The sequence below is a fragment of the Bacillus rossius genome, chromosome 5 (genome assembly GCF_032445375.1).
Source record: "Bacillus rossius redtenbacheri isolate Brsri chromosome 5, Brsri_v3, whole genome shotgun sequence".
In the NCBI taxonomy this organism is placed as follows: domain Eukaryota; kingdom Metazoa; phylum Arthropoda; class Insecta; order Phasmatodea; family Bacillidae; genus Bacillus; species Bacillus rossius.
Genome location: NC_086333.1, coordinates 85,145,671 through 85,169,637, shown reverse-complemented (window position 1 = coordinate 85,169,637; position 23,967 = coordinate 85,145,671). Strand labels below are relative to the sequence as shown.

Below are 23,967 nucleotides of genomic sequence, written 5' to 3'. Positions count from 1 at the left end.
CTATAAAGTCAACGTTTGTACTTTATAGAAATATTTATATTGATCAATTTTGGTGGTTGCAGAAGTCGAAACAAAAAATTGTTTGATTTATGATATGCAAATCTTTACAAATTTTAAATAAGCTAAAACGTTATTTTGTCTCTGGAAGTATGCTTATCTTTGGTTTTTTTTAAAAAGGTAATAAATTTGTTGTTTATTACTATATTTGTAAAGAATAGGAGATTCATTTTGATTATATTTTGCTTGCGTTAAAGCATTGATTTTTTTTTTGTTTAAAGAAAAATTGTAGAATCGCGTGTTACAAACAAGGACAAGTAAAAATATTCTTTTAGAATATTCGGTTTGTTCCATTTTCGGTCATTGATAATATGCGTCCGTAATTTTAGCAGCAAACTGGAAACTTCGTATGATTTGAATTAATACTTAAAAGAGATATCGAAGAGCTGTTATAGTAACGGTAAGATTTATTTATCGATATATACCAAGAATTAAGTAAATTTATTGAAAATATTGTGTTTTGATAAGAATTGTTAATTATCGTCGAAGATTTCAACACTAAAATTCACGGAAGAACATGCAACGAAACTTTTATACTAGAACGAAGATCTGCCTAATTATGTTACCTTAATCGACGCAAAGAAGAACGGTTAAAATATCTTGAGGATTTGAGAGAGAGACAATTCAATTATTCAATCGACGACGACTGAACCACGTTAAAATAGGAAAGGTGCTGCAGTTTTGACGACACGAGCTAATAAGAAGACGTCTCGGGAGCCTAGCAGGAGGACAACCCAGCAGCCCGGTCCGCGAGAAGGACCGACTCGACGGCGCAAACTAAGAAGGAGGCGGCCCACAAGTCGAGCAGTAGAACAGCCCAGCAGTCCGGTACGAGAGGAGGACTGAGTCAACGACCTACCAGCTATCCAGAGCAGGAGAGCCAGCTACACGCGGATCGTCGCAGAGTACTGGTCATCGAGGAAGTCAATACGTCTGTAGAGGCTATAACTGTCACTGAGGTCGGTTTTTTTTTTAGTCCCCGTCCAGTCGTCGATTTGGAACGTTTCCCGTTTGTTGAATTTCACGAACATTATTTTTTTTTATAAAAACATTGATTTTCACCTGAAAGACTTACCAGCGTCATAATTTAAATCCAAGTCTGAATCTCTTGTTCTATAATTATTAGAATAACTAAACTAATCAATTTAAATTAACTCTCGGGATCCCAAGACTATTGAATAGTAAATATCTGTTTGGAATTCTTTCAGGGCATTAAATTGGATATAAACGTTAGTCTCTGATGTAGTAATGTTTCACCAACACTCAGTGGTCCACGCTCACCGAGTGCTTTCAATTCTGGCTTAATACATAATTTTTACTTAATTTGAACTTACCACAACTTAACTTTCAACAGAAACATATAGAATTATTGAATCGTTTACATGATATAAAACAAATTGTTGATATATTTACACTACACTAACTTTGAATGAGTTTTTTTTTTGTTTTGTTTTGAACTGGATAAACTTGTTGCATACATACACAAAGAATTCCAAGCATTCTAGAATAATTTAATAGTCTAGTAGAATAAAAATGTGATCAATGTATGTATAATAATAATTGTACCCTGCAACGGCTCTGCCGCACTCACATTAGGTCTAAAATACACCTACTTTAGTTACAGACGCAATTTACTTTTATTTACGACACATGAACTAGTTACATTGATTTACCTTGATAATTTTAGCTGTTTGAACCAAGAACATCTAATTCATTTTTTTTTAAACTGACGGAACTCGACGGTTGTGAAAATTTGTTAAAGAAACATAATCAATTTTTTTTTAGCTTCACACACTCGTTGGTACGTCAGTGTTGTCACCCGGTAAAGGGGTCATCGCTGTTGGAGTCCCGGAGCAGCGGGGCTAGCGAATGAGTTGGCGAGTGTGCCTGAGCTAGTACGCTGGTGAAGGTGTGGCCACGGGCGGATGTGCCGGTGACACCCGTGACTACAGCAACAGGTGCAAGTTGCACACCGCAACACGAGCGTCAGAGCAAGTTGCAGCTGGGGTGAGTTACACTCGCCACGCACCCTACCACCACGAGCGAAGTACTGAGTAGTGTGAGTGCAAGTCGACTGACACCACTGACACCATGACAGTGGCAGCGAGTCGGACTCGCCATGCTCCCCACGGCGCATCAACCTAACATCTGGTGTTCAATTCACCTAAAATCGTCCCTATGCAACACAGGCTTGCGTGCACGCACTCACCCGGAGGCCAGAAGGTCCGTGGCGGGGTTCCACGCGCAGATAAACACCTCCGACTCATGGCCGCGCAGCACCGTCGCCTTGTTGGGGGGAATCTCAATGCTCGTGTCTATCTCCATCGTCTCTGGAGGCAGGTTGGACGGGGCGGCTGCAAAATCACCGGCACACCACCTTTCATAATGCCAGAACCATTCCCACGCACATGCACGGTCAACTCTACATCAACCAAATTAATGCCCAAGTTACCATTTGTCAATTACCATGACACCACACAAAAATCAGGAACGGATGGTACAATTGATAAGATTTTTTGTCGTTATGTATTTTTTATTCATTGATGATAATTTTTGGACAGGTATAACAAAGTTCTTGTGATATTTTTTTCCGTTGCCATTTTCCCCACAGCTTTATAACTGCTTAATTTTCTGTTGATTCCTACGCCTCTGCCATACTGTTTTTGTCCAGGCTTGTGTTATTTTCACTCATATTCAGCAAAGTAAACATTAATTTAAAATCTAATTTTGTGTTTAATGAGGTTACTCTAGTTTTCCCCTCACAGAGTACAACACGGCTCCTTGGAACCTCTTGGAATCCTACAAAAACCCCAGGATAAGTCTACCCCTCTATGTATTGGTATTGCCCTGTCCTTGCTCTACCAGTAAACATAAAATTATTTAGGGTTTAAGTATACAAATGTGCATTTAATTAAAACAGTTGATAAGTAATTGAATTTTATGTTGGACAGGAAAAAATCAAGTATAAACATTTTGAATATGTAATTATTTAGAGTTAATATTGGTCAGAAAGATTAAAGAATCCAAAAATGAGAATGTGCCTTATCTTAAAATACTGTACATGATGAAAAATTAAAAGTCAATGTAAGATACTGGTGATAAAATCAATCACTATCACCAGTACCAGAAAACAAGGTTTCACGTGTTCTGTCAATAACGCAATTTTTGATAATCTAACACTAATTGGTTTGGACTAGGAAGCTAAACTCGGACAGTACATCACAGTGGGAGGAGTGAGGGGAGTGGGGGGAGTCGGACTGACCTTCCTCGCCGTTAGCCTCGGGCTCGTCCTTGGCCACCTGCTGCTTCTGCTGGTTGAGCTGGTTCTGACGCGTGGCCACGATGTCCGGCATCACCGCATCGATCAGCGACAGGCTCTCCACCGTGCGTTGCTCCGTGCCGTCCTGCACTCACCACACGTTCCCCTGCCGTTTCTCCAAATGTTGGACAAAGGTTTACACATCAAAAACATATCAATGGCACATACGAATTTCCCTTGCATAAGTCTAACAAAATAAATGTATGCATGCACAAAGAGGTTACCTACTGAATTTTTTTAGGAAGACAAAAATAAAAAATTGCTGGCCTGCTAAAAAGAGGCCCGCCCTGGTTGTCCGAGTGGTAGAGCAGCTGAACGGAGGCTTGCCAGGGCAGCGGGATAGGGCGCTTCCTGAAGGTCTGAGTGCTGGGGTCAAATGAAAGGGGCTCACCTCACCGATGGTGATCTCTGCCTCTGTGTACTGCAGGCCCTTCTGGATGATGCTGAGCAGGGCTGCCGGGGGTACCAGTGCTCCATTGATGTTTGACTGCGAGATGTGCGACTCTATGCCGAACGTGTACGCAGAGTGCTGGAACCCTGCACCGTGCAAACAAAATAAAAACTTGTTCGACAAAATCTCATATAAACAATCTCCAATCATACAAACATTATATTTAATAGCTAGTATTTCCACAGCCTTGATAAATAAATTGAAATTGCAAACAAATGGAATTTATGAATAATTGTGTCAGTGTGAGTAGTTTTGGCCAAAGTTGTTTTTAATTAATTTATGGCAAAGGTAATTCTGAAAGTATCCCAAGATACACATTTTCCACCTCACCATCTCAGATTTGGATAAAATTTGGTACATAGTATCTTCAGACAAATATAAGAACCCATATTTTTCATTTTTGGAATATTGGCTATAGTTTGGAATTTAAAGCCCTTCAACGTATTCCTAAGTTTGGTGGAATTTTTTAATCTACAACCAAAGTCGAGCGACACATCTTGCTTCAACTTACATTTGTAAAAACAGTTATAAATGTAGAATTGTGAAATTCACCATACTTATTCAGAATTTAAGTATATTTCAAATATCAATTGTACAATGTAATTAGAAGGCCCAGAAGAATGTGCCATTTATGTTATAAGTGGAAGAAATGAATTAGGCCTACCAAAAATTGTAAACCTCAGTTCTGTAATCCTATTATAACGTTTTTCTATTAATCTTTAAAATCTTGAGCTTGGTACCACTCAAAAGAGCACAAAATTTTGTACAAAATGTTGGAATAAAATTTGTGGATATTTACCTTCTCACCCTCACCCCACCTAAAGAAATGTTTTAGTGGATAGAATTTTTGTTAACTGTACATTCAGTACATAAGTTTATATAAATAAAATAAACCCACTGAATTATAGTAGTCAAAGTTAGGCCTGCAAGCTGTGCTAATGAAAATTTCATTTTTTTACAATACCAGTGTCACTTGTTGTACATACCTGAAGTAAGCCTACTTTAAGTTCGTTAACAATGTAATCTGAAGAAGCTAATTTAATTTTTACCATTTTGATGTCATTTTTCTCTTACGCATGGATAATAGTACCCTTTCAACCTGAGTCTCAAGTTCCTGAACATCAACAGAGCAAACAATGTTGACTAATGGCACCCAGCATGAATCTTCCTGGCCATAATTATGATGTTCTGGCCAGTAAAATAATTTAGCTTAATCATTGCATTTTCATTTTCTTTTACAAGCACTAACCCAATATAACACTTAGGTATCATAAACTGAACATTCCATACACATTAATTTACATAAAAATTCATTTCAATATGATACCATTGGAAGACTATCATGAAACTTTGTACACAGCTTATTGAAGAGATTTGGTACAAAATAATTTTAATCTCATAAAAAAACGTTTTTGAGTTTTTGGAGTGAATATAAAGTGATCTGATACACAAAGTTATATGTCATATTAAAGCCCTTGTCATTCTAAAGGGATGGTACAAATTTGACCTTTCTAGGACAAATGGTTTTAGAGTTAAATGCTTTTAAATATTTCAAAACATTCCTATAAACTATCATTTTGTAATTTTTAAAAAAAATTATAGATAAAAACCTATTATTAAAAATTTACTTTGTATTTTTTGTCATACTGATGAGAAGTACACAATCACCAAATATGATACATTTTCAAAACATCAAGGTTTAAAATAATTAATCTATTGGTTGATTTGATTTGGAATGCCCCATAACAGTATTTCATGCCATGAAACAAGGTCAAGCAAGGCACTTCTTTCAAAACTCTAGGGGAACTTTTGAAGTGTTCGAAAACACCATTTTTAAAATTATATTAGTTTATTGACGTTAAAGCCGCTACCCTGGAAAATTTACACCCACGCCATAAATTGAAGCATGTAATATTAGGTCTTTGGTTTAACGACCAGTCAAAACTTATAACTACTGGTTAACTACTAGAAGTATCACAATGCTTTCTTAGGGAATGATTCAAAAAATTTTAAGAAATGTAATAGTTACTTGGGAATTTTTTCAAGAAAAGCGTTTACTTTCAGAATTACCTTTTTCCCTTGTGGATGGACCCCTCTGCTAGATAATAACCTGCATGAAATAATACACACTCAACTGTTGCTACTTAATAATATCAATTATTCATTCGCAAAGTCCGCAACTTATATTCCTTGTCATATAACTTACCGGATTCCTGCAGGTATCGGTACACGAGAAAATTTACTTCGTCACTTGAGAAACTCATCTCGAATCGTCACAAATATCTCATATGGAACTAGTTAAAGAATTAAACCAAGAATTATAATTGCCAGGTGAATATTTTCAATTACGCGAACTATGAAAATACGTCCAATTACTATGTTTCCGTCGCATATTTACAATCAACGACTGTTTACAATATTATGTAAACACCAAACGACCGACCTTGAACGTTCATTTTAATGTACCAACATAATAATAATCTAAAAATATAAATACATTATAAATTTATAAAATATAATATATTAAAGAAAAACTATTTTTCAAACGTAAAAACGAAATTTAATTTAAATAATAAAAATTAATAAGTTTTTGTTTTAGATAAATTGCTGCACAAAAATTTAATATTTCGGAAAGGTGGTCACATGTACGGAAAAAATAATAAACAATTTGGGGGCGGTGAAATTGGTGGTTGAACGGGTTTTGAAAGTGTATTGTGATCAAAGATTGAGACTTTGCTCTCATGTGGGTAAATATTAACAATGAAAATCACGTTAAAAAAGAGCTTGACAGACGCCGTAACTTACGACTGGTACAGGTTGGTGCTGTTTCGGTTACTTTCAAATGTGTACAGAATTGAATATATTAGATATATTTCGCTGTTGGGCTTTCACCCGGTGGCAATAAGTTCTCCCCTTTCATTCACTCCCCCCCCCCCTTCCTTAGTCATCTCCTCAGATCCCTAGAATTTCTCACCCATGTAATTTCTTCATCCAGCCCATTCACTCCCTCTTTGCACTCCCAAGGAAAGCGTTACAATCTTTTTCCGTTCGCCTCCGGTCTCTCTAGAGCTTCCAGCCGTGATCTCTCCGCCCTCTATACCCACCGCTGCGTATGCTAGTCCCCGGCTGTCCCCAGCTCCCTTTATCACCTTATACAGTCTAACCATTCCACCATTCTCCCTTGCAATGCTTTAATCATCTCAGTTGGACTATGCATTTCCCCCTCTTGCCCTTCCCTTCACATCACCCACCTCGCTGCTCTACGCTGCTCCTCAGTCACTAGGCAGGGGTCCCAGATCACAGCTGCACACTCCGCCACTGGCCTGACCAATGTGGAGTGTCTTTTCTCCCTGCAGCGCCTTCCTACCCTTACTCACCACCCGCTGAACCGGTTTTCCCATCCCAGGTTACTGTGCAGGGCCACCCCCAGGTACTTTTAATTGTTGGCCTCCTTTATCACCTTTCAGCTATACACTTCCCTCTTTATCTTCCTCTTCCTTGTGAATCTAACTACTACCTTCGTCTTTTCAACATTCAACGACATCGCATTCTCCTCTGTGAATCGTTCCATTCCGTTCAAGTTATCTTGCATTTGAACACCTTTATCCACCACAGAAAAATATAATTTCAACCTGATATTTATTTTGTAATTGGACTTCCACCTAGTGACAAGGAGTCATCCCCTTACTTCACTTTCCCCGTTCCTTCAGCATCTCCCTTGGGTCCTTTGCATCTCTCTCTTCCAATATTTCTCCCTCAAGCCCATTCCACTACCTTTGAAGCTTCTATTTGTGATCTCTCCTTCCTGTGTACCCATCTCTGTGCACCTTAGTTCCCAGCTTCCCCCATCCCTCATCTTGTTTTATCATCTCGAACAGCCTTGCCAATATTTCTACCCGCTTCCCCTGTAATGTTTCCTACTTCAGCTACCTAATCATCTCAGGTGATTATGTATCTCATCCTTTTGCCCTTCCCTTTTCCACCACATGACCCATGTTGCTGTCCTGCTCTGCAAACCACCACCGAATACTCCATCATTGACCTACGTGGGATCTTGCTCGCTGTCCTTACCAACCACTGCACCTGTTTACCCACCGCAAGTTCTGCAGATCACTCCAGGTACTTGTGTAGTTGGTAATGTCCTAGTGAAGGTGCTCAAAGAGACAAACTTTTTAAGTTAAAAGAGTGTTTGTGTGAACTACTAGGACAGGACATCTAAAAATGGATAGTTGGGAGTGCAATGGAGACCATGGAAGTTGTACAGTAAAAACATTTTATAAACAGTCCTGCCTACTTTTTCCTTACCCTCTTCCCCCTGAACTGAACCACATTCCTCGCTGTCAACTTCTCCACGAAACTATTCGAGTCCCTACCGTTCTTTCGCCCAGCAAGTTTTTTTCCGTTTTCTGCTCTCCTTGTCTCTCTATAGACTTTTCTTCAGTTTTGCCTTCCACTTCTACATCGCCTTCTGTCTACCCTGTGTCCCAGCTTTCCTCACCCTCCCATCTCACTCAGTATCTGGTGCATCTTGACCAACCTGTTTGCTCGCCTTCTTTCCTGTAGACTGTCCCACCCCAGTTCCTTCATCACATCTGACTGTCGTGTTATATGTTCTCTACTTTCATTATTTCCCCTTCACCCACATAGCTGCCTCTCTGCACTCCCTCTAATTCTCTCTCAAGCACCACACCGCCTCTGCACACTCATCATGGGACACACCATGGTGATGTAGGCCTTCTGTTTCAGCACACTACTTCCACCACTTAGTTCCTGCCCCAGTATACCCGAGGCAAGCTAGCTTTTTTTTTTTCACAATCTAGAGAACTATCTCCAGATACTTTCTGTCTCTCCTATCACCTCTCCCCTCTAATGATATTCCCACTTAGATGCCATTGATTTCATGGTGAATCTGACAACCCTTGTTTTATCCACATAAATCCTTGTTTCATTCCTTTTTGCCCATTCTTCCAATTTGTCCAAGTCATCCTGCAATCCTCCCACCTCTACATCCCCATATACCACAGTCATCTGCAAAGAGTCACATGTTCCCTTTGATATCTTCTATATCGTTAACCATGATGGTGAATAGCAGTGAACCCAGTACACTGCCCCGTGGTACCCCAGATGTAACACTGCCCTCCTCCAACAACTCGTTCTGTACTCATACTGCTTGCTTCCTTTTAGTTAGGAAGTCCCCAAGCCACCCCACCACCCTCATAGCCATTACCACCCCCTCCACCTTCTGCATCAGCGTACCATGAGAGACCTAGCGAACATATTTTTTTGGAAATCATTAAAACAAGCATAAATCTGCTTCCCCCTCTGCCAGCACTTCTAGCAATCCCACCGGCTGCATTTCACACAAATAGCCCAAAGTGCCTCTAGTGCATAGCCCATCGCATGCTTGTGTGGTATTATTTGCGTGGTTTTCTCTAGTGCTGATGTAAGACTCACCGGTCTGTAGCTTGTTGGGTCCTCTTTCTTTCCCTCTTTCTTATGCACAGGCATAACTACTGCTTCCTTCCATTCCTGTGGGATTTTTCCTTCATCTAGTGATCACACACAGGAACTTTACCATGGCCTCACATACAAGCTTTATCATGTCGTTCCTTATTTGATCCTGCCTAATCACTTTTTTCTTTAGTCCTTTCACTATCTTCCTTACTTCCTCTATCCATGCCCTCATCCATTCACCATAATGCTCTGCTCCCCGCACTTCTCCAGCCCATCCCACTGTGCCCTTTCTCAAATACAGACAACATATCTGCCTTCTTATTCCCTCCCTCATTTTCTCCATCCTATCCTCACAGCACCGGTATCTGCCCCTGTGCCCCTTGTGCTCCTGATGAACCCGTACATCTGCCAATTTTCCTCGGTACCCTGTTCCATCATAATCAGGAAGATAATTTTCTTTAGCCATCTTAATTTCTCTTGTCAGTTTCCACCCTAAATCTTTTAAATTTCTTTACTAACTCTCTCCCCCTTCTTCTACCCATCACACATATGTCTTCTCCCCTTCCTCTTTAATTTTACAATTTCTCAACTGTAGTATGGTGGGTCGCCTTACAACGTTACCCTCCTACTAGGTACTTGTGTCTCAAGTCCTCCCCCCACATCTCATTTATGCTTCTGTACTCTGTCTGGTTGACAAGCCTCTCCTCTCAATACTCTTCTACCATTGTCTGATTTGCCCTCACATATTGCCGTATCATTGTGCTCCTGTCTTTTGCTATATTTATATCCAGGCAGATCACCTCCACTCGTCTCTTCCACCGCTGTAGATCTGGTCACTATCTGCGCTGGTTTAACCAGGACTATGTCCAATAAAAAACCCTGCTCCCCCACGCCTATCCTTGTTTTCTCCTGAACGACCGGCCTGAGTCCTGTGTTTACTAGCCTTGTTGCTCTCTTCTGCCCTGTTGGTCCTGCCCATGGGGGAGAAACTCTAATTACCGAGATTGAGACCTAGTTTTTTGAAGTAGTTATGGGCCCGTCCGCATAATATATTGCTGACATAACTACATTAATTTGTTAGTAGAAGTAATGTATAAGCTATTATCAGGCAAACAAACCAGTGAAAATTCACTATTTAGGTAGCCACTAATTTTGTGGTGTGTAATACAATGAGTTTTTGCACCTCCTACTCCTTTATTTATTACATGACTGTTTATTACAAAACAGCATTAAGTATTTTCACATCGATTAAATTAGTTGTATGCCGCCAAGGAGATAACTTAATGTAACCAAAAAAAAACGTATTAACTAAAAAAACTTTGTACGAGAACCTCTATATTCCAATTTTTTCTTTGCTGGTAGTTATGGCCCGCCCAACAGATAGCGACACATGTCGCGCGAAACATGGTTTCAGTTTCCCCAGTAAGAGTCGCACTTCTTTATTTCCCTCCTTGTTCTGTGGTCCCGCCCACTTCCTATCCCTGGAAGGTTCAGAGGACCCACTACTGCCACCAACTCATCCAGCTTCTTCAGTATCACTTACACGTAGATACCCCCATCTCCTGTTGGCCGACACACAGCAAACAGCTGTATCTTCCTCTTTTTCCCTGTGACCGCCAGGTGCATTGCCCCCAGGCCTTCCCTTTGCACCTCGTCTTCCGTTTCACTGTCTGAAACCTCCCCATCAGCCTTGCACTGCTCCACTACAGCACAGGCTTGTGTAGTTTGTAGATGACACTCCTGCAGTTTACTGCCATTACTTGTGTATTTCCCCCGGTCAGCCTCCCATCTGTTCCAATTAATACACTTCTTCCTCAATATTGAAGGGCTTTCTGCAGTTCTAAGGTTTTCAGCTAAACAGACTAGTGCATTTAAAGTTTTTTGGATTAGGTCAGCTACATTGATAAAACATGTATATTATTACTACAATAATATATAACATTAATAATTCTTTTATAAGTAATGTAGCTGACTTCACCTTACCAACCATTTAAACTGTAAATAACCAGTAAACTTCTTCAAATATTGCAATGCTAGTTTACAGAATGATTATAAAATATGTCATGTAATAAATAAATTCATTTTTGGAAATTTTTTTTACTTCTTTTAGGATGCTTGCGTTTTGAGTATGTGTGTACACTAGTGGCTCTTCAAGTCCAATATCTCATTTAATTTCTATTGAACTTGCATTGCTGTTAGTAAGTACAGGGAAATAGGTATGTGTCTGTACGCAGGTGCGTCAGCAGTCCAAGGACATCGCGAGGAAGGTGAGACAGAAGACGGAGGAGGAGAGGAGCAGGCAGCTGAGCCTATTGGAAAAAGAGCGACTGGGGCAGCAGCAGCGGAGGAAGGCTCAGGAGCTGGCGTACCTGCAGAAGAAGTACCAGCGCTGCTTGCACGAGATCGGCACGAGCCACGACATTGCTGCTGCCGAGGTAGGTCCGTCTCCAGCTAATGTTTTAGAACGGTTAATAGCTGACACTGACTAACTTTAACTCTTACCCTTGTGTTTACTTCTAAGTTCACAGTTTCCACACGTGAGTATCTGCTAAGTGATGATTTGAACCATACTGAGTGGATGGCATCAAGTAACTACATGATTCAAATAGTTACTGGAACTAGGTATAGTAGTGGTGACCATAAGTGTGCTGGTGTAGGACGCTAGTGACTAGAACTGTTCTGTCTGTGGAAGCTAGTTGCCAGATTGTTTTTGTTACTGAAAGCTATTCATCAGAACAGTCTGTCACTAATAAATTAAGTAAATTTGTAATTTGTCTCCGTCACTAGCAGTCAACTTCCTGGACGTACTGTTTTTGGTGTCCGGCAGCCAGTGATGAAAACTTTACCTGTTAAAATGAAAATAGTGACCACTTATTTCTCAGAGTTTAACTTTAATAATAAGTTATGAAACTTGTTATGTAAACTTTTACAACTTATGATGTCACATGACGTAAATATTGGTCTTTTGTTATTCAAGGGAATAAACATTCTTTTCAATATATATATTTTATTTTTGGAGATTTTCTTTACCGTATTGGTTGGCATGTTTTCTTTAGGTATCATTTAGATTTTTTTTTTCAATTAAAAGCATGACGCCGTCCCCTCTACTTCCTTTGATTTGTACGTGGTTATTATATGGTTCGTGATCTCAGGGAAGGTTCGGCCTCGTGGCTAGAGGTAGGGGTTAACGCAGCAGGGCCCCCCGAGCTGTTATGGCCACTCGGGACGTCTGAAGAAGAACACAAAGTTACTAGTTGATGCCTGATGAATTTGTTACGGCACAGCCCTATACATAGTGCTGCCCGTCCTGGCCGTAACGGTTGTCCCGAATTGAATAGTCACACGCGCAGCCACTTCCTCAGTGGCGGCTCACGATTTTACTATGCGTGAAGGACCTACTCTTGCATCTGATGCTGCGGTTACAGAATAAACCCTAACGTGACAAATAAAACACTTCACTATTACACTTTACGTATTACACTGGGCTAATGACACGTAGGCCCGTAACTCCGGTGACTCTACATGACTCTTAGATTCGTCCCAGATATTGACTCGTTAGTAAGTTTGGTGGCACGATACCGTGCTGCGGTTACAGAATAAACTCTAACATGACATATTAAACCCTGACGACAAAAACACTTCACTACTACATATTACGTATTACACTGGGCTAATGACACGTAGGCCCGTAACTCCGGTGACTCTACATGACTCTTAGACTCGTCCCAGATATTGACTCGTTAATAAGTTTGGTGGCACGTGTCGCCTACTGGCTGCCCCGTGCGGGCTGAAACTATTTAGCCGGTGAGCTAGGTTGTTGCGTGAAGCGCCGACGTAACGTCTCGTAGACTCCCCACAGTACCAGGGTTGGGAAAAAGACAGTTTTTTAAAAAAAAAAATCAAAAAACATGTTTTTTATTGTTTTAAACTGTTTTTTTTAAACAGTTTGTCATGTTTTAAACTGTTTTTTTTAAACAGTTTGTCATGTTTTAAAGAGTTTTTTTAAGTTTAAACATTTTTTTTGTTTTTAATATTAATTTTAATCAAAACCACCACAATATGTTTTGCACATATGGTTTCAGCAGAAGTCCCATCAGGTGTAAGGTATATTGCTACACATTTTTGAATATGGAATTCCCTGGCATTTCCCGGTTTTCCCTGACTGTAGCCATTCCGGATATTATTAAGTACAAGGCAAAAAGTTCACCTTTCAAGGAGTACTTATTCAGTCCTGACTTTATGTAAGCTTTTGGACATACGCCATTGCTAAGCACAAGTATGTCTGTAGAAGAAAACTACAAAAAACACAAATGACAAAAAAACAAATAAAGCAAAAAAATTGCTGTTGTCAGGATTTAACGCCACACAATACTCCACAACAGGAATATGGTCAGCGAAACAAAGAAAAATGGACTAACAGAACGAAAAAAAACCCACAAATGATGACAGCACAAAAATACTGTTATCAAAACATTCAGCACAACAGTTGAAACGAGACAAAAACACAGCAAAACGAAAAGACGAAACAAATACAATAGATTTTCAAAAAAGAACGAGAAAAAAAACCACAAATGATGACAGCACAAAAATATTGAACCCAAAAAAATTCAGAACAACAGTCAAAAAAAGACAAAAACACAACAAAACAAAAAGACGAAACAAACACGACAGTTTTCTAAAACAGAAACAAGCGACGTTTTGGGAACTGCAATCTGCTCCCGCCCTCAGGCAGAGATAAAACAAAAACTAGTAAAATTACTAACCATTACTGACGTGTTCATCTTTAAATTAATAGTGGTTTCAAAAAATACTGCTATGCTAGCCTTGACAATATTTTAAAATAATATTAACATAGAGTAATACATAGACAAAATGATAACCAAAGAAATTTAAAGTCTGAATTAATCATAGATTACAAATATAAACATACGGAATAAAAAGTAATTAAACAAAATAAATATTAAAGGAAATTAAATATTTACTTTCTATAAAGTGTAAATATTGCCTTTATAGTATCATCGAACGGTATGTACTCATGTTAGTGTATTGTGTATGTAAATGTTTACTTCGAAAGTGTTTATGTAATTTTGTGATATTCCAAATTCCATCTCCACACATTGATATTATTCCTTCCCATATTACTTAATATTTACTTGTCTTGAACTAACTTAAATTGCCCTGTTGAATGCTTTGTTTGACCAATTTTAATGTCAATCTTCAGTTCATTTCTGTACTAACTAAAAGCCTATTGAGTACCCTAGAGAGAAAGAGATTCTTGCACTTGCTTTACTCACACTGTGTTTAGTCAGAATAATATTGTTTGACTTAATTATATGATATATATCTATTAACCTACTCTCTCATATCACTAACTGAAACTGGCTAATCTCCACCGATGGAAATCGGATTATCAAATTATATATTAGTATAATCTTAAAAGGGTTATGCAAATAATCATTTATGGGTTAAGATCTTGCTGATCGACTATGGTGCAGGAAAATTTGTATTCATATGTTTGTAATGAAACCTGGCCAGATAGTCGTTATAAATATAGATCTAACAAAGTTAATATTTATATTTCATGGTAGATTTGGGTGGACAGGTCAGAGATATACAGTTTATGAAGGTTAATTGGCGCCCTAGAATACGGAAGCAATTTATTACACTATACTCAATTCTTAATATTCAGAGTACATTTAAATATTACATTAAACCGACCAATTGTAAGTTAGAAGTAGGTGTTGGTTTCTATGGGTTTTGACTTTTCAACTTTGATACGAATCGATAGCAAAGTTGAAGTTGTGGTGTTACATAGAAAGTGGCACTGCAAACGGAGTTCGATAGAAAGTGTCGCCGCAAAGTGGGGCCTTTTGACTATATGCTACACCTATATACGCTGTTCTTACATAACATAATATATATATTTATTTGTTTATAATTTTTTAATATTTATTGAATTATATAATTCAGAAAGGAATTAAATTAGATTTCTAACACTTATTTATTTCTCTGATAAAGCAAGAAAAATTTCAGTTTGTGTAAATTATTAATTAGTTTATATAAGATGTAATTTTTACTGCTAATAGTACAGAGCAAAGAGTATTTAGACATATTAAAGGTAGGAATTGAATACTGATATTTTCGATTAAATAATTACAATCCATTTTATTTTTAAAACATTTACTTACAAAATTAGCATCTCAGATGTAATTTTATGTCAAGATAGAATCAAGGAAGGAGTGTAGATCTATATTGTAATTTATTATTATTAGTTTATAATATTTATATATTATTTTGTATTTTATCTATTTGGTCACTGTTAGTTATATTGATATTGTTCCAGATAATGGAACTATTTTCTAATTTGGATCTCACCATGGAAATATAAAGACAAATCATGGAATATGAATTACATACATCATAAGTCATAAGTAATAGTTATATTTAATAAGGGCAAGGTCATTCCATGTTAAGTGTCCCAGAAAAAAAAATTGGTTGCTTCAACATTTTATAATCAAATAATTTGTTGTTGGTTGATTTCTACATAATTAGAGAGTTCAAAAAGACTATTTTTTTTTTTTTCTGAATTCTTATGGAGCCATTTTTGTTTTAGAAAACATGCTGATTTTTGCATGTGTAATAATGGTAGGCGTTAATTTATGTTACTCTGAACTGATGAACCCGAGGTTAGTAAACATTAAAAAAAAATGTTTCCCAAATAGCAAAAATCAACCTAAAAGTTTGACAATAAAAATTACAATTTTTCAATTTTTGAAGGCATATCATTCATCAAAGATATATATTCACCATTTGACTTTTATGGGCATGCACTTATTGCACTGTATTTACAAAAAAATTTCAACATTGAGATTTGCTTCTTTTTTAGACTTACTGGTTTTCAAAATCAGTAAATAAAAAAAAATTGACACTACATCTTTATTGGAACTAAGTTTAAAAATCTGAAATTTTTACAAATAAACCCTTTATTGTGTGTTATACTGCTGTAAAAATTTTATGTTTGATTTATCTAAAAGTCAAGTTAGAGAACTTCAAATATCCCATAAAAAACATAATTTTTTTGCTGGGAATGATGGAGCATTAAAATTGCCTATGTATGATTTTTATATTGTTTGTGATGTTGTCAGTAACCTCGTTTTCTTGCACGGAAGATTCAAAGCGTGTAACAAAAAGAGCTTTTGTTTTCTTAAATATTGGTTTTCCTACAGTTTTGAGTGTAGACGAGTTCCTAATTCCTGCTTTCGTTGGTGTTTTTTTTTACCTTCATTCGGAAGTGCGTTTGACTCTTGAATGCTGTTGTATTTAGATTTGTGTGAGTGTTGACAGAGTAAAGCCTTGGTCGTCTACGTAATGTTTGTTCAGGGGATTGTTGACCTCTCGCCAACTCCACTGAGTCGTGAGTAGGTCAGCAGGTGAGCTGTTTGTCACCAGATGTTGCCACACGTTCCCATGGACCACTGTTGCCAGATTTTGATGCGTGCTCAGATCTTGAAGTACCTTTGATTTGTTTGAAAGCTTGACTGAATAATATTGAAGAGCCATTGTTCACTCGTATATCCTGTTTTATTAAAGACATTTCATTTTAAGAGTCCAATAGCAAGAATTTTAGAAGTAAGTTTTCTGATTTCAGGTCATCAAATGATTTCACCAGACTCAATAAATCATCCAGTTTACGTGTGTCCATATAAAGATCCTTTAAACAGTCAGATTTCAATGAACTTGTTTTTTTTGAAGACCGGTACATGTTTTTGCAGGGGTCCTGAGGTAGATAAAAGACGATTTCATTCTCAAATTTGAGGAACCCTAAAAATTAATATTATTTTTGGGCACCATAAGAATCACTAGAAGACTATTAAAGCAAATCATAGTAGCAAACATTAAAAATAATACCTTATTATGCATGAGAATAATCGTGAACATTTACATACTTTCAAAACAGTACTTCATCTCACCAATGTATACTTTAGTTAATCTTCCACATCAACATACTATTTAACTATTCTACGATTGATACATATCATTCGTTCTGAGTTTAGCTCTTGAAATGAATGTTACCTACTCTAATATTGACTAGTCAACTCTTTACAAGTGTTACTAATACTAACTTGAATATGTGAGATTCTTTGTTTCCTAGAATGTCTACCACACTATAATATAGCACTATCCATTTTGCTTTAACTCGCGGACAATATATTACTAGTATTGTGGGTTATCAAATCCCTAAAAACATCTGTGTATGCAGGTTCTGATTCTATTACTAATTTCATTATTAAATGTTGTGTAAACCTGCTTGTCTCATCTCCAGTATATTTTTAATATTTGTATACAAAACTGTGTTTATCCCAATAATTGGAAAACTACCAAAATGATGCAGATACACAAAAAAGGCAGCAAACTTGAAGTAGTTAACTATAGGCCTATTTCACTCTTAAATGGTTTTGCCAAAGAAATTGATAAAATCATTTTTAAGAATTTAAATTTAAATTTTAAATGATAAGCTTTCTGATAACCAACATGGTTTCCGTAGTGGAAAATCAACTAGAACCAACCTTCTTTCCTTTTTAAATCCAGTTTTCGCAGAAGTAATAATCACAGGTCAAGTTGATGTATCTTATTTTTACCTTGCTAAAGCATTTGATACATTTAACCACAGTAAATTACTTGAAAAATTATCTAAGGTTGGATTAACTGATAAATATGTAAATTGGTTTGAGAGTTACCTCAAAGAATGGACTTTTTCTGTTTCAATTAATAATTTTAATTCTGACATGCTTGTAGCATGTTCGGGTGTCCCACAAGGTGGTAAATTATCATCTTTACTATTTAACATTTTTATTGATGATATTGTAACGGTACTCAAAATTCTCAAGGTTTGCTGATGATTTAAAAATAATGACATTAATGCTATTGCTATTTGGTACAAACTAAAACTAGTCAATCTTAACTATTATTATAACATTTACCAGAAAATTACATCCCATTAACTTTAATTATGAATTAGGAAATCAGACACCAAATCAAAATTAGTCAAAGACTTAGCTATCATACTTGATCCAAAATCACTTTTTAATTATCACATTGATTCCATAACAGCAGATGCCAATAGAACACTTGCTTTGATAAAATACCTTACCTATTTTGTTTCTAATACTAACTCAATCTTATGTATTTATATTTCCTCGGTAAGGAACAACTTAAGTAATTCCAACAGTGTCAAAATTGACAAATTATAAACCAAATGTATCAATTATATTAATAAAAAATTTACTATTTAAACTTTAGACCTACATTCTATACTAGACTCCTTAGCCACTAGAAGGAACATTTTAGATGCAAAATTTGTGACTGCTTAAAACACAAGATAGATTGTAATAATTTTTTTGATTATATTGGCATCAAGGTTCATACTTCCAACAATCATAATTTTGTACCGCTAATGTGTGGTACTCATGCCATTTTACAACATTCTGTCTGCAATGGTAGCGACGATGGGAGTCCATGCGTGGGTGGTGATAACTGTGTACCTGTTTATATGTGTCGTACCCACCACAAAAGTTTAAAAAATAAAATATAAATAAATAATCATCCTTTATAATGCTCTGTAGTAAAAATTACATTTTATACAGATTAGTAAATATTTTCCAATAGTAGAAAAATAATTTAGTGTCCGCTCCTTACAAGCATATTATAAAATACCCTAGCCATTAATTTGATAATATATTTTTCTTAATGACAATGATCTGTCTAATAGTTGTTTAATTATCTTAGTTTTTATGCTCATATACCAGTTGACGTAATTATAACATTTAATTGTAGCGCTTCATGTGTATTGTTATTATTTATTAATTTTCCTGTTCTTTTGAATAACTCCATTAGATATTACTTCATATTATATGTCTAAACAAAATAACAAAAACCTCTGCATCAAGTGTGCATGTGTGGAGGGGTAAGGGGAGGAAACTCAATCCAAAGGGAAGGGGAACAGCACATTCTCCACCCGGCAGCTATCTCACATAACAGCGGCATATTCAAATATCTCTTTTACTCACATTGCTGCCATGGCAGTTCAAGTCGGTTAAAAATCTATGAAATTATTGTGTGTCATCAGACAGACTTAAGTTGAACATGAAAAACTTTTAAGGGCAATCTAGTCAGGGGTGTATCTGTGTTAAGTGGGGTGGGTTGGTAATTGCCACGCTCGCTTATGTTTCTAGTGCGGTATCTCCTCTAAGCCCAAGGCTCTGAACTAGCACACAGTCTTCTCTTTGTGCATAGGATAGGTAACTATGAAATTTGAGCGGTAACCAAGAAATGAAGATAAAGGTGTAATGCAAGGCCCTTGGGTACTTATTTTTAATGATCTTTACCGGGCATTTAATGTGTCAAAAATTACTCTTATAACATGCATTTTAGCCATTTTCACTCTCCTAAAAATACAGTTTAAAAACAAAATATGGAAACAGAACTACCCATGTGCTTTCAGCGTGTACTTAAATGCTTTCGTAAACAGACACCACTGGGTAGTGTTGAGCAGTTTTTAAATGGCGTGATTTCTTCTGAGGTTCTGCACACCATATGTGTGCCCTGGTAGGCAGGCCCCTTAATAAACTGTGTAAGAAAGTATGGGTATAGTTTACTTGTGTATACCTATTTTGTGCCATTTCTGCTCATCCGGTACATATCCGACACGACATAGAGCGGCCAGCAACTGAAGGAGGACTGGTTAAGAAAGTTACATATAAAGTTTAGAAATATACAGTAATAATGCTGAAAGTTATTAAACTGTTATTTCCAGTTGTCTTTATGTAACTTGTATTTTTTTCGATGCCTCACTTTAGTATTAGTGACACATTAAATATAAATAATGGGAGACTATCCATTTGAATTATTTGAAACATTTTCTGAAAAATTTTAAAAAGATTTTTAAAATTTTAAAAATTTAACATTTCTGCAAATAGTAAATCTATTTTGTATTTTTTTTTTATGATATAAAATTTTGCTCTTTTTATGCACAAACACACAAATAAATATATCAATTTATATGTACATAACAAGCACGTTTACAGGATGCTCAAAGATTGTGGGGCAGGGAATGCCAAAACAAGAACTTTTTGTTGAGAAACATTTGTCTGGAAATGTAACTCTGCAAAGTGATATGTGCAAACATTAGCATGCAAATTTGAATTTTACTCCCAGCACTCAACTTTCTGAGAATGTATAATTGCAATGCAGTGATGTTCAAATGTTTCATTAAAAGCATGCAATGCACCTTTAAAATTAGCCATAAGCAGTCTGGTATATATTATAGTGGATAGCTGGTTGTGGTATGTTTACATGTTTAGTTTTGCACGATTAGTGCAGTGTTGACAGTTTAGTAAGTACAGTGCTACGATTACAGATTTTACGACCAGCAATAGCATAGCAAACCCAACGTTCACAGAGATGGCCAAAATGCATATGGTGAACAATAACACGAAAGGAAATGCAGCAGGAGTAGTGCACATTTTAAGAGGGCATTTTCCCAACAGATGTGTACCGAATAAGAAGAACTTTATACAATCAGACAGCGACTGCACAACTGGGCGTTGCAAACTATGAAGGGTGCTGGTTGCTAGAGTGTATGGCTAACTCTAAACTTATGCCTGGTCTCCAAGGAGCATTTGAACGTCACAACACTGTGATCATGCGTACTTTCAGCAAATGGAATGAATGATGCCTTATTTGCTAGAAATTCAAATTTGCACATGAATGATGTGCCCGTAACTTTGCAGGGTTTCATTTCGAACATAGTTACCGTAGCAAAAAATTTGCTTGTTTTGGCATTCCTTTGCCACAAATTAAATTAAAGCCAAGTAATTGATAAAGATCATTTGTGTATATTTGTATATTTATTATCAACGTATGTAATAAAAAATTTGAAATAAATATTTAATTAACAGTTCCTGAAAATATTCTGAAATTTGTCCACTCTGTATTTAGTATTTGGTTGAAATTTTAACCATGTAGGTATTTCACAGAATTTTCTCTGAGGGTCGTGGATTGTAAGATGCGTATTAAAGGAAGATTATGTGTTGTGGATGTAAGCATGGTTTTTCTGTGCACGTCATATAATCTTGACTCCGTTTTTACTATGTTTCTTCGTAGAAGACAATAAGATGACACTTCCGCCACAGTTGACTCAGTACAGGTAAGTTGGCTCCTCATTTTTGTAGTATAGTGTAGCCATAAAACATCTGGGGTAACTGGTACCTAAACAGAGCTAAACATTTTGTTACCTGTTTAGTATTTAGTACTCTGTTAATGGTACTTATCAATCTTTACACTTTGCTGAATAGGTACTGACGTCCCTCGGCCTAAGGTCCCTAATTTCCTGTTTGCGAAAATGTCCTGTTTTGCCCATGTAGCTCTCGTCGGTGAGGAGTGAGTTCAGGCCAACGTGGCCGGGACCGGAAAATATGGGACCTGGAGGGAATTTTACGTGGGGAGGAGGAACGGTAGGTAGTTCCAAGGATAACTCGGTGATGTCCGTTTCCACAAGCCCCTTTTATTTCCGTATAGAGAACCTGCCGCAGCCTGGCCGGCACGTCGTGGAACGAGCGCCCTCCCCGCCGCGACCCGGACTCCCGGAAATAAGTCTCGTCCTTAGAATACGTCCCGACACGAACAGAGGAGGTAACCCCGAAGCTAATGGTTCCGGTTACGATTGTTCTGTATTGATGCACAGCGCGTACGCGGCCCGTCACGTAAGAGGAATAAGGTCCTATGAGTGTTCGTACTGACTGAGAGGTTCGGCGGTCCGGAGATGCGCTAACACGGCCTATAACGTAGGCAGGTGAAGTCCTGGAAAAACTCGTAAAACTGAGTACGTTCAGTGATATAACGAATGCAGCTCAGCTGCAGAGACGACCCGTGACGTTTCACTGTCGGCGAACTTCGAGATCTGAAATGCGTCTCCCGAGCAGCGCGGAGCGGAGCGCATATTTGCTCGCTCTCGCGTCTCGTTCACCACTGCCGTCCCCCGCCCGCTAGCGGGCCGCGGAGGAGGGGAGGGGAAATTGGCCGGCGTGTGAGAGGCCCGCCTCGCGGTGCGCCAGGCTGCGATTACATTACTAACATAGCATAAGCACTTGAAAGAATCACAGAATTATTAAAACGACATGACAAGTAATTAATTAATAAAGCGAAATACACATGAATTAATTAGTTATGAATAAATGACAAGTGAAGTATTTACACAATGTTTCAGACGTGACAGTTTTGTTACGTTACAAAATATACGCAATTGTGGAGGCTCGTGACCACTTAAAAGTACATAAAAAGCATAATTATTTACAACACAAAAAGAAGCCCACTGGCATGCTAGGACGCACCTGGGTGCGTCCCTGACCGTAGCACATCACAGACGGTGCACTGGGGGGACAAACCTCCCTTAGGACCACGTCGGTGGACAGGTACGGCCTCTGCATCTGGGAGGGTATGACGACTGTCGTCAGTACCTGCTAAAAATATCTTTTTTGTTTTTTGGCTCCCATTTTGTACTCTTCCCTTCCACTACTCCCATGTAGCAACACTAATATCCTCCCCCCCCCCCCCTCCTTTTCCATTTTTTTAGAGACAGCATGTTGTATCCATACTCATCTTTATTCAAAACCTTCAAGACCTACATTTATCATAACAATTACTATTAGTTTGCAAATACATATTTGAAATGTGTTTGCAATTATCTTTGTGCCTTGTGGTTGCTATTACCCCTCCTCCTCTACAACACTTGATATGTTCTTGTTAGTTGATTCTGAAGGCAATGACTCCACATAGTGCTGTGTGGTAATATTTTACAGCGCAGCTTTTCCTTGAAGTAATAATAAAATTCCAAAATTATTTTTTTATGACACTAGAGACATTCCTATATTTACACTGATAACAGTATTTCTGTATTTCTTCTGGTTTCTGAGAATTCACATTTAATAGCTTACATTACAATACCTGTGACTGACGCTGCTGCTGCTGCCGCCTTTTTTTCCTTTCAGGCATGGGTCTGTGTGTGTACAATTTGGAGAACTTAGGTTAAAATTGTGATTCATTAGCTGCATTAAAAATACTTGAAAATATTAGGGTTGGTTGGTTGGGTTAGTATAGCTATATAAAAAATTTTGCAAAATTATGTGAACAATTGATTAGGTCAGGATAGCCACATCTTAAATTGGTAATTCCTAAGCAACCATTAAAAATATTTTACAGTATTTTTAGTGTAGCTATACTAACTCAACCAATCATCCCTAATCATCAAACCTATCTCACCACATTCTGCTGTACTTTAAATACGTACTTTGTCACCACTACATTTAAAAAAAGAATAGGGCCAAATTACAAATTTCTTAATTTAACAAAAGCGTGGGTCGTCTGAATTGTCAAATACACATTCGCATTTGCCATTGTCAGTGGCGTCTCGTCAGGGCAAGCAAGGCAAGCAGTGCTTGCCCAGGCAGTTTCCAGACAATATATTTTTTAAATAAATATTTTATTCAGAATAGTATATTACTTTGGCTCGTGCAGTTAGGTGTATGTATTTTTTACATTATCTTCTTGGGACCCAATACTGTGCGCTGTGCGCTATAAGAAAAGAACTCGTTGACACACAAAACATGCTGTTTTAGAAGCGTTGCTAGGT

At 37.5% G+C, this 23,967-nt stretch overlaps 2 protein-coding genes across 3 annotated transcripts in view; one reads left to right on the top strand and one right to left on the bottom strand.

Moving 5' to 3' along the window:
• LOC134532193 (F-box-like/WD repeat-containing protein TBL1XR1) overlaps positions 1-6,293 on the bottom strand; it is a 54,553-nt gene extending 48,260 nt beyond the window's left edge. The window contains exons 1-4 of the mRNA XM_063368607.1: positions 6,034-6,293; positions 3,768-3,913; positions 3,320-3,461; positions 2,267-2,411 (exon numbers count right to left, since the gene is read on the bottom strand). Of these exons, the coding sequence (XP_063224677.1) occupies positions 2,267-2,411; positions 3,320-3,461; positions 3,768-3,913; positions 6,034-6,091 (491 nt within the window). The 5' untranslated portion in view covers positions 6,092-6,293. The remainder of the gene's footprint in view (positions 1-2,266; positions 2,412-3,319; positions 3,462-3,767; positions 3,914-6,033) is intronic.
• A 175-nt stretch (positions 6,294-6,468) lies between these two features.
• LOC134532190 (uncharacterized) overlaps positions 6,469-23,967 on the top strand; it is a 104,234-nt gene continuing 86,735 nt past the window's right edge. Inside the window, exons 1-2 of one of the 2 annotated variants that reach the window (XM_063368597.1) lie at positions 6,469-6,643; positions 11,516-11,716. In XM_063368597.1, coding sequence (XP_063224667.1) covers positions 6,569-6,643; positions 11,516-11,716 — 276 coding nt within the window. In that variant the 5' untranslated portion in view covers positions 6,469-6,568. The remainder of the gene's footprint in view (positions 6,644-11,515; positions 11,717-23,967) is intronic. The other variant, XM_063368598.1, reaches the window with a different exon arrangement.